Source organism: Pleurodeles waltl, chromosome 12, assembly GCF_031143425.1.
Source record: "Pleurodeles waltl isolate 20211129_DDA chromosome 12, aPleWal1.hap1.20221129, whole genome shotgun sequence".
In the NCBI taxonomy this organism is placed as follows: Eukaryota; Metazoa; Chordata; class Amphibia; order Caudata; family Salamandridae; genus Pleurodeles; species Pleurodeles waltl.
In genome coordinates, this window is record NC_090451.1 from 509067239 (window position 1) to 509081189 (window position 13951).

Below are 13951 nucleotides of genomic sequence, written 5' to 3' on the forward strand. Positions count from 1 at the left end.
CAACAGAACATGGATTCAACAGCAAAGGATTTTCATTCAGCACTTATACAACATCTTGTCCAAAAGTTACAGTTACAGTAGAATGGACATGAACTTCTCTCTATGCCCGCTCTGCAACTCTGCCATGATACCCATTTTTCCCACATTCAAGTTACCTTTCCATATTTACACAATAGAATCAACAATTTAATTCCATATATAAAGAGCCAACCCAAGTGGGCTACTATTTCTGTATGTCCTCCACATCCAGACAAGAGACACCATGGGTGAATAAGCTTTTCGTCTCCTCAGGTTTGCTACATAAAATAACGATTCAAAAATGCATGACAGCAATCTATAACACAAAAGGGATATTTACAACAATTTCAACCAAACCGCTTCTCAAATTGAGCAACACACAAATTACCACCATCTAACATCCAGTAACATAAACAGTTTAACTGGTACTGTTTTATAGTTAAAATTTAAGTGTTCAGCATAATCTATGGTAGCAGTTGGGAATCAGAGCTGCACTTCGATATCCACCAGTACCAATGGGAATTTCATCTACTCACACCACATAAGCAAACATATAGTTCCTATTAGCAAAGTCACTACTTTACTAGATGATAGACCAAGTTGCTGGCCCAATTCATAAACCCATCATACTTAATACCAGCCTACACCTCTCTAGAATAACTTCATTTCCCACAGCCAGATTTACAGACCTTCTGCTACCACTAAGCCACAGCCTATATTCTGCCCAACAGCCAGCACCTGAAAAAACCTACCACCTTAAAATGTAAATTGCTTGCATTTGAAGTTACTACTTGATGCAACTCTCTGCCCCTCTTTAAACCACATCCAATGAGAGCATTGAAATACACAACTGTACCTTTTCTAGAGCTGCTTCTTCCAGCACTTCCTGTACAGCTAGTAATGTAATCCTAGTCAAGAAATGGTGAAAGAAATACATCAATTAACCTGCAGGTCTTTACAGGCAGATTGCAACAGGCAATATCACTGTAAATGGTCTCTCCACTTCCAGAATGGACCTTGTCACCCTGCAGGAAGAGTGCCAAGTCTCCATGCAACCCATCATTAGCAACAATTTACCAGCTGACTCCCTGAGTTTGCTCTTTCTTGCTGGGATTCAGAAATCACCAACCTCCTATTGCTTGTGTCGTTCATCCCTGGTGCTCCCCACCAGCTATGGGAATGGTAAAGGTCCTGGAAGGCTGGCAATTCTGGTCTGTAAATCAATGTGAGGGAACTCCCTTCCCTTCTCTAAAAGAACTAATGCATCAGACTGCCCATGACGCTCTACGACAAGCAGGGTCACAGGGATCATGCAGCAGGAGAGCACTAAATTACGCAGCAAGAAAAGGCAAATAATGCAGCTTAATGTGGCAGATTTTGTGATCGTATGATTTAGTCATTTTTTCACATTAGCACTGTCTGGGCAAAAATTAATTTAATTAGAACCAGTTTAACACCCAAACACACCAATAAGCAACAGAACGGATACCAGTCAACTTTGCCAAGGGTCTTCCACTGCGCACTATGTCTCTACCTTTTTAGTAACTTTTGTTCAATTTGAGCTACAAAAGATTTTTGTACCAATCTGCAGATTATGCAGCAGATGATGGACTATATGGAAAGTCCATATTTTGCAGAAAACAATACAGCAGCAGGATCGTGTAATTCCTGTGGTCCGGACCGTTGGATGCTAAATGCCCGAAAACAACCCTCCAGGTCAGAAGGTGGTGACTGACTGAAGGAATAGCCTTGGTTGCCCTCATAGTCGTCTGATTCCTTGGCCTGATTATTGTTCTCCTACTGAGCCCTCTATACTTCGTCACATGCTAGGTCAAGGTCTATTATGTCCTTAAGAATAGTTCAGGGGATCAGACGGCCATGAGGTATCCCTCACCATTGGCTCACAACAGGTTTAATGCAACTCTTACTTTTGTTATCTTACTCGAGTTCTATGCCATCATGGCCTGTTTCATTCAAAGGAGCTTCACAGGTGCGCTCTCAACAGGGTGCAGAACAACTGCCTCTCCAGAAACCTTATTTTCTCTGAATCGGTTATCATCTTTGAGAGCTTGCCTTTTCACAGTACAGGAAAGAAAGAGCTCAGTACGAGGAAGGCAACTTTACAAGAGAATTGCCAAAGAACAGTCCCTCTTTCCACGTATCACCACTACTTAATCTGTCTCCAGCCGAGCCTCTTCCCAAATGAAATATTCCCCTGTACCCAGAGGATAGAGGGGAGTATTCCATAAAACAGTGATTGCTAATAAAAGTATCCACCTACTTTGTACTATTAGGCATGAGGGTGTGTGACATCACTCATTCAGCCAAGCCCGACATCTTGGCAAACATTACTCAAGACTGACTTGGTCCGTGTGTGGGCATGTGCACCTCCAAGACCTCAACAAAATCCACAAATGAACTGCACCACTACATTGTGTGTACCCTCATGTTAGATCGGTTAGCCTTTGTTGTGGTGTTCCTGCAATGCTTTTGCCTTCTCCCCTCCTGTTGTCTGGATTTCACTTTTTTTTAATTAGGACTGCCAACCAGTGCTAAAGTGCTTGTGCTCTCTCCTTTAAACATGCTACAAATGGCTTACATCCAATTAGCACATTTAATTTACTTCTAAGTCCCTAGTAAAGTGATACTAAATGTACCCAGGGCCTGTAAAGTAAATGCTACTGGTGGGCCTACAGTACTCGTTGTGGCACCTGCTTAAGAAGCCCTTTGAAACATGTCCCAGATCTGCCATTGCAGCCTGTACACAGTCTTACACTGCCAGTTCGGCCTGGTAAAATAAACCTTTTGACAGGCTTTAACCTCCCTTTTTAATACAAATAAATCACCTCTATGGTAGGTGTGAGAAAGTAGCCTCTTTCTAGCATGTTTGTGAGTGTGTGTCATTATGATTATGTTTTGCCTGTCTCACTGAGATCCTGCTAGCCAGGACCCCTGTGCTCACAGTTTGTGGCCTAATGTGCATGCCTGTGTAGTGCCTAACTGTGTCACTGAGGCTCTGCTAATCAGAACCTCAGTGCTTATGCTCTCTCTCTGCTTTTAAATTAGTCACTGTAGGCCAGTGACTTCATTCACCAATTTCAATTGGCATACTGGACCCCCTTTAAAAGTCCCTAGTATATGGTACCTAGGTACCCAGGGCATTGGGGTTCCAGGAGATCCATATGGGCCGCAGCATTTCTTTTGCCACCCATAGGGAGCTCATGACAAACCCTTACACAGGACTGCCATTGCAGCCTGTGTGAAATAGTGCACACACTATTTCACAGCCATTTTCACTCCACTTAAGTGACTTATAAGTCACCTATATGTCTAACCTTTACTTGCTGAAGGTTAGGTGCAAAGTTACTAAGTGTGAGAGCACCCTTGCACTAGCAAAGGTGCCCCCACATAGTTCAGGGCCATTTCCCTGGACTTTGTGAGTGCAGGGACGCCATTACACGCATGCACTACATATAGGTCAATACCTATATGTAGCTTCACAATGGTAACTCCGAATATGGCCATGTAACATGTCTAAGATCATGGAATTGTTCCCCCATTCCAAATCTGGTATTGGGGAGTCAATTCCATGCATCCTGGGGGCTCCACCATGGACCCCCAGTACTGCCAAACCAGCTCTCTGAGGCTTGCACTGCAGCTACAGCTGCTGCCACCTCACAGACAGGGTTCTGCGCTCCTGGGGTTTGGGCAACCCAGTCCCAGGAAGGCAGAACAAAGCATTTCCTCTGAGAGCAGGGTGTTACACCGTCTCCCTTTGGAAATGGGTGTTACAGGCTGGGGAGGGGTAGCCTCCCCCAGCCTCTGGGAATGCTTTGAAGGGCACAGATGGTGCCCTTCTTGCATAAACCAGTCTACACCGGTTCAGGGACCCCTTATCCCCTGCTCTGGCGGGAAACTGGACAAAGGAAAGGGGACTGACCACTCCCCTGTCCATCACCACCCCAGTGTGTCCCAGACTTCAGCCATCTTGCTTTGCAAGGTGTGGGGGCACTCACGAGGGCTTCGAGTGGCCAGTGCCAGCAGGTGACGTCAGAGACCTCTCCTGATAGGTCCTTACCTGATAAGGTAGTAGCCAATACCCCTCTCAGGGCTATTTAGGGTCTCTCCTGTGGGTTCTCTTAAGATTCTAAAACAGTTAGGAGCGCACCTGCCTGACATCCCAGCAATTAATCTGCCCCATTGCATCATGGTAGATGTAGTATCTTCAAAAAACGAACTCCATTAATTTTTAAATATTTCACCTTTAAGTAGGTACAGCCTTTACTGTGCATCTCTGGACACATGTGTTTCTGGGTTAGTCCCTTCTTCAGCAGAGAACATATTTGTGGGGTGCTGGGAATGCTGCCATAAATCACCCGGTTTCAGTACCTCTTTCCTGGCATGCTGGTGCCTGCTCCAGAGCTCGTCAGCCCAGTAGCTCAAGGGAGCCTTTAAAGTCACAAACAGTTAGGAGCGCACCTGCCTGACATCCCAGCAATTAATCTGCCCCATTGCATCATGGTAGATGTAGTATCTTCAAAAAACGAACTCCATTAATTTTTAAATATTTCACCTTTAAGTAGGTACAGCCTTTACTGTGCATCTCTGGACACATGTGTTTCTGGGTTAGTCCCTTCTTCAGCAGAGAACATATTTGTGGGGTGCTGGGAATGCTGCCATAAATCACCCGGTTTCAGTACCTCTTTCCTGGCATGCTGGTGCCTGCTCCAGAGCTCGTCAGCCCAGTAGCTCAAGGGAGCCTTTAAAGTCACAAACAGTTAGGAGCGTACCTGCCTGACATCCCAGCAATTAATCTGCCCCATTGCATCATGGTAGATGTAGTATCTTCAAAAAACGAACTCCATTAATTTTTAAATATTTCACCTTTAAGTAGGTACAGCCTTTACTGTGCATCTCTGGACACATGTGTTTCTGGGTTAGTCCCTTCTTCAGCAGAGAACATATTTGTGGGGTGCTGGGAATGCTGCCATAAATCACCCGGTTTCAGTACCTCTTTCCTGGCATGCTGGTGCCTGCTCCAGAGCTCGTCAGCCCAGTAGCTCAAGGGAGCCTTTAAAGTCACAAACAGTTAGGAGCGCACCTGCCTGACATCCCAGCAATTAATCTGCCCCATTGCATCATGGTAGATGTAGTATCTTCAAAAAACGAACTCCATTAATTTTTAAATATTTCACCTTTAAGTAGGTACAGCCTTTACTGTGCATCTCTGGACACATGTGTTTCTGGGTTAGTCCCTTCTTCAGCAGAGAACATATTTGTGGGGTGCTGGGAATGCTGCCATAAATCACCCGGTTTCAGTACCTCTTTCCTGGCATGCTGGTGCCTGCTCCAGAGCTCGTCAGCCCAGTAGCTCAAGGGAGCCTTTAAAGTCACAAACAGTTAGGAGCGCACCTGCCTGACATCCCAGCAATTAATCTGCCCCATTGCATCATGGTAGATGTAGTATCTTCAAAAAACGAACTCCATTAATTTTTAAATATTTCACCTTTAAGTAGGTACAGCCTTTACTGTGCATCTCTGGACACATGTGTTTCTGGGTTAGTCCCTTCTTCAGCAGAGAACATATTTGTGGGGTGCTGGGAATGCTGCCATAAATCACCCGGTTTCAGTACCTCTTTCCTGGCATGCTGGTGCCTGCTCCAGAGCTCGTCAGCCCAGTAGCTCAAGGGAGCCTTTAAAGTCACAAACAGTTAGGAGCGCACCTGCCTGACATCCCAGCAATTAATCTGCCCCATTGCATCATGGTAGATGTAGTATCTTCAAAAAACGAACTCCATTAATTTTTAAATATTTCACCTTTAAGTAGGTACAGCCTTTACTGTGCATCTCTGGACACATGTGTTTCTGGGTTAGTCCCTTCTTCAGCAGAGAACATATTTGTGGGGTGCTGGGAATGCTGCCATAAATCACCCGGTTTCAGTACCTCTTTCCTGGCATGCTGGTGCCTGCTCCAGAGCTCGTCAGCCCAGTAGCTCAAGGGAGCCTTTAAAGTCACAAACAGTTAGGAGCGCACCTGCCTGACATCCCAGCAATTAATCTGCCCCATTGCATCATGGTAGATGTAGTATCTTCAAAAAACGAACTCCATTAATTTTTAAATATTTCACCTTTAAGTAGGTACAGCCTTTACTGTGCATCTCTGGACACATGTGTTTCTGGGTTAGTCCCTTCTTCAGCAGAGAACATATTTGTGGGGTGCTGGGAATGCTGCCATAAATCACCCGGTTTCAGTACCTCTTTCCTGGCATGCTGGTGCCTGCTCCAGAGCTCGTCAGCCCAGTAGCTCAAGGGAGCCTTTAAAGTCACAAACAGTTAGGAGCGCACCTGCCTGACATCCCAGCAATTAATCTGCCCCATTGCATCATGGTAGATGTAGTATCTTCAAAAAACGAACTCCATTAATTTTTAAATATTTCACCTTTAAGTAGGTACAGCCTTTACTGTGCATCTCTGGACACATGTGTTTCTGGGTTAGTCCCTTCTTCAGCAGAGAACATATTTGTGGGGTGCTGGGAATGCTGCCATAAATCACCCGGTTTCAGTACCTCTTTCCTGGCATGCTGGTGCCTGCTCCAGAGCTCGTCAGCCCAGTAGCTCAAGGGAGCCTTTAAAGTCACAAACAGTTAGGAGCGCACCTGCCTGACATCCCAGCAATTAATCTGCCCCATTGCATCATGGTAGATGTAGTATCTTCAAAAAACGAACTCCATTAATTCTCTGCTGAAGAAGGGACTAACCCAGAAACACATGTGTCCAGAGATGCACAGTAAAGGCTGTACCTACTTAAAGGTGAAATATTTAAAAATTAATGGAGTTCGTTTTTTGAAGATACTACATCTACCATGATGCAATGGGGCAGATTAATTGCTGGGATGTCAGGCAGGTGCGCTCCTAACTGTTTGTGACTTTAAAGGCTCCCTTGAGCTACTGGGCTGACGAGCTCTGGAGCAGGCACCAGCATGCCAGGAAAGAGGTACTGAAACCGGGTGATTTATGGCAGCATTCCCAGCACCCCACAAATATGTTCTCTGCTGAAGAAGGGACTAACCCAGAAACACATGTGTCCAGAGATGCACAGTAAAGGCTGTACCTACTTAAAGGTGAAATATTTAAAAATTAATGGAGTTCGTTTTTTGAAGATACTACATCTACCATGATGCAATGGGGCAGATTAATTGCTGGGATGTCAGGCAGGTGCGCTCCTAACTGTTTGTGACTTTAAAGGCTCCCTTGAGCTACTGGGCTGACGAGCTCTGGAGCAGGCACCAGCATGCCAGGAAAGAGGTACTGAAACCGGGTGATTTATGGCAGCATTCCCAGCACCCCACAAATATGTTCTCTGCTGAAGAAGGGACTAACCCAGAAACACATGTGTCCAGAGATGCACAGTAAAGGCTGTACCTACTTAAAGGTGAAATATTTAAAAATTAATGGAGTTCGTTTTTTGAAGATACTACATCTACCATGATGCAATGGGGCAGATTAATTGCTGGGATGTCAGGCAGGTGCGCTCCTAACTGTTTGTGACTTTAAAGGCTCCCTTGAGCTACTGGGCTGACGAGCTCTGGAGCAGGCACCAGCATGCCAGGAAAGAGGTACTGAAACCGGGTGATTTATGGCAGCATTCCCAGCACCCCACAAATATGTTCTCTGCTGAAGAAGGGACTAACCCAGAAACACATGTGTCCAGAGATGCACAGTAAAGGCTGTACCTACTTAAAGGTGAAATATTTAAAAATTAATGGAGTTCGTTTTTTTAAGATACTACATCTACCATGATGCAATGGGGCAGATTAATTGCTGGGATGTCAGGCAGGTGCGCTCCTAACTGTTTGTCTCTTAAGATTCTATTTGCAAGATTCCTTCAGGAATCCTCTGCAGTAACTTCAGACTCTTCTGACCTCCGATCAACCGCAGCCTGCTCCAAGAAACGCTGTAACTGCAACAAAGTGTCTACAAGAGACACTTTTCTTCAGCAACCTCAGCTCCAAGTCAGCAACTGCAACAGTTTCCATGGTGTGCATGCTCTGGGGACTCCCTGCCTTTATCCTGCACCAGAAGGACAGAAAAAAACTCCTGTGGAGTGATGGAGTCACTCCCCTGCTCCAAGCAGGCACCTTTCAAGACAATGACCGGTACCCTGGGACTCCTCTCACAGCGACGAGCATGCTCCTAAGGACACAGAGGGTGGAAATAATCGACATAGACTGTCCTGAGGTCCCGCTGATGCAATTTGGAGGAGGTAAGACCTTGCTTTCCCTGAGAGCGACGTTACCCCTGTGTACTGCGTCTTCTTCATCTCCTGAGGCCTCTGTGCACTCTTTGCAAAATTCCTTCGTGCACAGCCTGGCCCAGGTCACCAGCACTCCATCCTGCAAAGCACAACTCGCTGAGTTGTTCTCCGGCGGCGTGGGACCTTCTTTTGTTGTGCTGCATCAAATGCGTTTTGCACCTCCTTTGAACACGGATCCTGCGACTCCTGTGGGTGCTGGCTGGTATCCTGAGGGCTCTCTAAAGTACTGGGAGCCCCTCTTCGTCCTCACACAGAGTTGAGGCCCACAGGTCCCACCTGGGTCCATCCAGCGCCATTTTGGCACAAAACGTACTTTTGTCGTAGCCAAGGCTTGTTGGCGACTTCCAACACGAAATCTCGTCTGCAACGATCTTCACTCCGTGGGACATCTTTTGCATCATGCAGGAACCCGCTGGCATCTTCCTAGGGTGCATTCCTGCAGTCTTCGACTAACCAGGGACTCTTCTTTTGCACCCTCTTCTGGGTTGGCATGGTCTCCTTTCCTCCCTGGAACTTCTTTTGACTTCTGGACTTGGTCCCCTTCCTTTGCAGGTCTTCGGGTCCAATAATCCAGCAGTTGTCCTTTGCAGACTTGGTTGGCTGCTGCAAAATCCCCAAAACGAGGTGTAGTGTGTCCTAGGGAAACTTGCAGTACTTTACTCCTGCTTTTCTGGGCTCTCGGGTGGGGTAATTTACTTACCTTTACTGTATTCTTACTCTCCCAGTGATTCCGCACACACTACACTTGTCTAGGGGGGGAATTTGTGATTTGCATTCCACTTTTTTAGTATATGGTTTGTGTTGCCCATCGACCTATTTTCTCCCATTGCATTCTATAGGATTTCCTACTGTTTGCATTCTTCTATGACTATTTACTTGTCTAATTTTGGTGTCTAGTTTATATATTGTGTATAATACTTACCTACAGAAGGAGTATTGTCTCTAAGATATTCTTGGTACTGTGTCACCCAAATAAATACCTTTATTTTTGGTAACACTGAGTATTGTCTTTACTTGTATATAAGTACTGTGTAACTGTAAGTGGTTTTGCATGAGCTTTGCATGTCTCCTAGTTCAGCCTATGCTGCTCTGCTATAGATACCTCTATCAGCCTAAGCTGCTAGAACACTACTACTTCACTAATAAGGGATAACTGGAACTGGTATAAGGTGTGAGTACACAAGGTACCTACTACAAACCAGGCCAGCTTCCTACAGTAGGCCAAAAACAGTCCTTGGGAAGGGTGTATTGTATTTAAAGGGTAGGACATGTTTTTAAGTTTTACATGTCATGGTAGGGAAAAACTCCCAAATTTGTTTCTCACTACTGTGAGGACTACCTCTCCCATAGGCTAGCATTGGGTACCATAGTACTTGGTAACATTTGATTGGGAACAGGTAAAAGTGTCACGTTTGGTCTCAAAATAATTGTAGTTTAAAATCTTCTTTTAATGCTAAAGCCATATTCTAGGTCCCAATTCTGGAAATGCCACTTTTACAAAGTTGGCATTTTCTTGTCCTAACCATTTGGTGCTTATAGCTTATGTCCTGGGTCACATGACTGTGAATAATTGGGAGTTAACCATTGTGTATTCCTCTGAGACAGTGAGATAAAGGAGGTGGGACTAAGTGCTGACAGGATGGGCCATCTTACCAGGATGAAAGGAACTTGACACCAGCCTTTGGTCACCCTAGACCACATGGATCCTGGGCAGGGGAAGGAAGGACATTTTCAGAACCAGATTGGTGATAGCTTAGAAGTTTGTCCCACTTCAAAGGCACCAGGTATAAATAATGGACCCTCAGACAAACTCCTCAGTAAACACCTGGACCTGCAGAGGACCGCCAGAAGGATCAACTCGTACTTCAGAGGACTGTCCTGCTACTTGACTCTTGCTTTGTATCCTCAAAAGACTGTCCTCTGTTTGAGGCCTGTCTTGCTGCTTGATCCCTAGAATACCAAAGTTTCTCCAAAGGGTTAGTTGCCTGTGCTCCTATGTAGGCTACAGGGACATAAACTCCAGAGACCTTGAACCCTGCACCTGGCCTCTGCCCGGAGCGAGTCCTGACCCCCCGCCCCAAGTGGTGCCCAACCCGTCCTGGACCTTGAATTTGTGTAACTGCGCTCCTCCAGCCTAAACCTACAACTTGGGACTTAGAAAAATGTCCATCAAAAAGTGGCCTGAGAACTGACAGGAGACCAAGACCTATCTGCTCACCCGAGGTGCATCACCAGTTGGCCTGTATTTGCAGCATCTCCCGCTACGTTCTTCTCCACAGCAGCAAATCCTATACAGCGGTAGCTCTCTGAAAGGGTATCTGACCTTGTGGAGGCCTCAATAGCTATAGCCTGCAGCTTCATCCTGCTAGAGATTTTCAGCTTCCAAAAAGTGATAAAGTCTGACATAGAAATATTCACTGAAGCCTTGTCCAGCGACTCCCAGACGATGACTCCCCCTCCTCTGACAAAGCCAGCTGTCATGCCCCACTGAACTTTACATTCTCAGGAACTTTCCTTCAAAATGAGTTCTACGTCAGAAGGTAAGTCAAGACCATGCCCAATCCACGCTTTGTAGCCGAACCAGGCTCCATCACAATCGCCCATAACGTTTGACTTTGCCCTGGTGTCATGCAACTAGATGCCCGCATTTGGCACTTTGCTCTTTTAGGTACCATTTTTCACTTAAAACTTTAAAAAAAATCATAACTCTGGTTCAATGGATTGGATTTAATTTGTTTTGGTGCTGTTTTATTTAATAAATGATGCTCTGTTTTTCTAAATTGGTGTGGGATTTTTCTTGTGTTGTGTTTTCACTTTATTACTGTTGTAGTGCAACATAAATACTTAAGACTGTGCCTCAATGTTAAGTTGGACTGCTTTTGTGCCAAGCTACTGGAGGATTTATCACGTTAATTTAGTGACTTATTGTGGTTCACTCTGACAAGGATTGTGGTTGTTGCTTGAGAAGGGTTTTCACCCCGACAATCGAAAACCCAGGTTCTTCCACCTCATGATAAACAGGCAGTGGTAATACCAATAGGTCTGGCTTCTTATATATGTTTAAGCTTTCCTGTTTTCAGTGTTTATTTTATTGTGATTCTTGTAAGTATTTCAAAGTGTTTTTCTAAATTCTGACTGTTTTTAGTGCTATTTTTGTCATTGCATGTGCCAGTGAGGATCAAAAAGAACAAAAGGGGCTTTGATAGGTAAAACCGTTTTTAACAGCGTTTGCATTTCGGTGTCACAAAAAATTGCGAAGTCCATGTTTTCTCAGCACTAAGAAAAAACCATCATATAAAAGTTAGATTTATGTATATACTTTTGTGGGAGTTACATTGCTTTCAGTAGGGCTCCTGGAACAGTTCTAACTGCAAGCTCCTTGTAAATTAAACTCAGATACAAGATGGACACAAAGACCATGATTCTATTAGACAACGGTATGCACTTTCATGTTCTTATATACACACAAGCATTGAGTATGGGAACTGGGGTTCTGAAAAACCCAAGCAATGCTTGGACTGAGGTGGATAATCCTTGCAAGTTGGTGGGCTTGCCAGTTTAGATTTTCCACATTCTCGCACCTCTACCTCCTGTCAGGTTCGCCTTTATTATATCTATCTCCTGTTTTATACCGTCTGTTCTGTGGCACTTTGTATCCCTTCCTCTTTGATTTAACTGTGTCTCTCTTTTCCACAATGACACCCTCTTACTTTATGTTCCTCCGTAGTGTTCTTTAGCCTCTCGCTGAGATCTTCTAAGTCTACTGTCTTCTCTCCCAGTCTCACCCTTTGTCCTTTCTCTAGTTGTCGCGTACCATCGGTATACCTCCCCCACCCTCTGTCTTGCTGTCTCGCTTCCCACTATATCCAGTTCCGGTCACCCTTTCCCTGGTTACTGGTTCTGTAATATACAACTCAGCTGCAGGTCTTGTGCTTACTTTTTTGTGGTTTTAAACATATGTTTATTTGCATTTTGTTCAGTATAGACAGACAATTCACAGCTTTATGCAAATACATCCTTTTTAAGTAACAACTATCTTGTTGAGCTAGTGATTACATAGTGTATTGGGATGGGGTCATTTATACCTTCAAAGTCGCCTGTGTATAATTGCAAAATGTCTAGCATCCTGGTTTGTAACCGCACATAGATTGTGTGGCTTACCCCTACGGTTTGACATTCCCCGGATCCTAAAGCCCTCAGGTATAGGCCCTATCATGCAGTAAGTCAATGGATAGAAAGAACAATGGGAGCCCTTTAAACAGTCTACATACATGTAAGTAACTAGTACATTAATAGCAAATCAGCCATTCACCTGTCTCTGGGGACCTTCCAAACAACTGTATACCACTATGTAGAGGGAGTGTGCCGCAAGCCTTCTACCTGCCTGCAGTGGGTGGGAAGGATGACGGGGTGGAATGGGCTGTGCAAGGGAGAACAAATTCACCTAAAGGCAGCGAAAGCTCCACTGTCAATCCAGCCACTCGTGAATCAATAAAACCGGCAATGTGGCTGAAGGAGGACCGGTTCCCAGGAGGGGAATAATCAAGGGCCGACAAGGCCCACAAAAGGGGCCCCGCCTTCTCATCTCCCACCTTTTCATAGTCTGGTGCATCGCTGTGACCATGGGCAGACCGGTCTCCCCCTCCCTCAAATCAGTGTCTCCTCATTATCAGTGTAAGTGAAGGTGTTTATTCTGTGCGATGTGTCCGGACCCTCTCCACCGTCTACCCTCTCTCCTACTAGACTTTCCCAATTATCCCTAACATATATCCACAATCCCGCAATTAGGTGTCTACGGACTCGACTGGCCTCTTCTCTGCGCTGTGACTTCTCTTCAGCTCTCGCCCAGACTGTAACATCCTTAATCCAGGTTTCCTCCACTGGCCCGGTCCTGGACTTCCACATCAGTGCTATACATCTTTAGCCATAGCAAGTGACAGGACCAGATACCTAGTTCCCACTTTCGGTGCATGAGGTTGTGAGAATAACCCCAACAAGCAGGTCTTCAATGTGCAGGCAAGCGAGTGCCTCAAGGTAGTGTTTGGTGTCTGCACCACCCCCTCCCTAATTCAACACAGGCATGGACAACTCCAGGTCATGTGGCCAAAATCAGCGTCTAACTCTGCGCGTCTGGGGTATGGCCACGGATCCCCTCCGTATATGACCTGTATCCTATGGGGTGTCAGACAAGTCATATGGACATAACTGAATTGGGTATATTTTAGTCTTGTGTTCCTGGAGATACTTTTGGGACATACCAATATCTTAACCCATCCGAGTCAGCGAATCCTCGTCCCAGCAGGGCATCCCACTTGCCTCGAACTGCCAACAAGGGCTTCTGCACAATCCCCACCAGCGCCTTATAGAACCTCTTCACTGAGGCCCATAGGTACGAACACATTTTCCCATAGACACAGAATGGATAAAACCCTTTGGTACATCTGACCCTAAATGTTGCACATTGCCCAAGATCACCTGCAATTGTAGTACCGCAAAGTACTGTGCTTACTTAAGTATCACATATACAATGTGTCCTAGCAGTGGAGACCTGATCCGGAAGAATGATGTAAATATTGTACATGTGTGATGTAGTATACCAAATTGTTTTTCGTTGTCAAG

General features: G+C 45.3%; 1 protein-coding gene across 1 annotated transcript in view; it reads right to left on the reverse strand.

Annotated features, from left to right (window-relative positions):
- The window catches only part of LOC138268004 (endonuclease/exonuclease/phosphatase family domain-containing protein 1-like), a 100468-nt gene that overhangs the window by 13329 nt on the left and 73188 nt on the right, over nt 1-13951 (reverse strand). The window contains exon 3 of the mRNA XM_069217311.1: nt 875-926. Within this exon, the coding sequence (XP_069073412.1) occupies nt 875-926 (52 nt within the window). The remainder of the gene's footprint in view (nt 1-874; nt 927-13951) is intronic.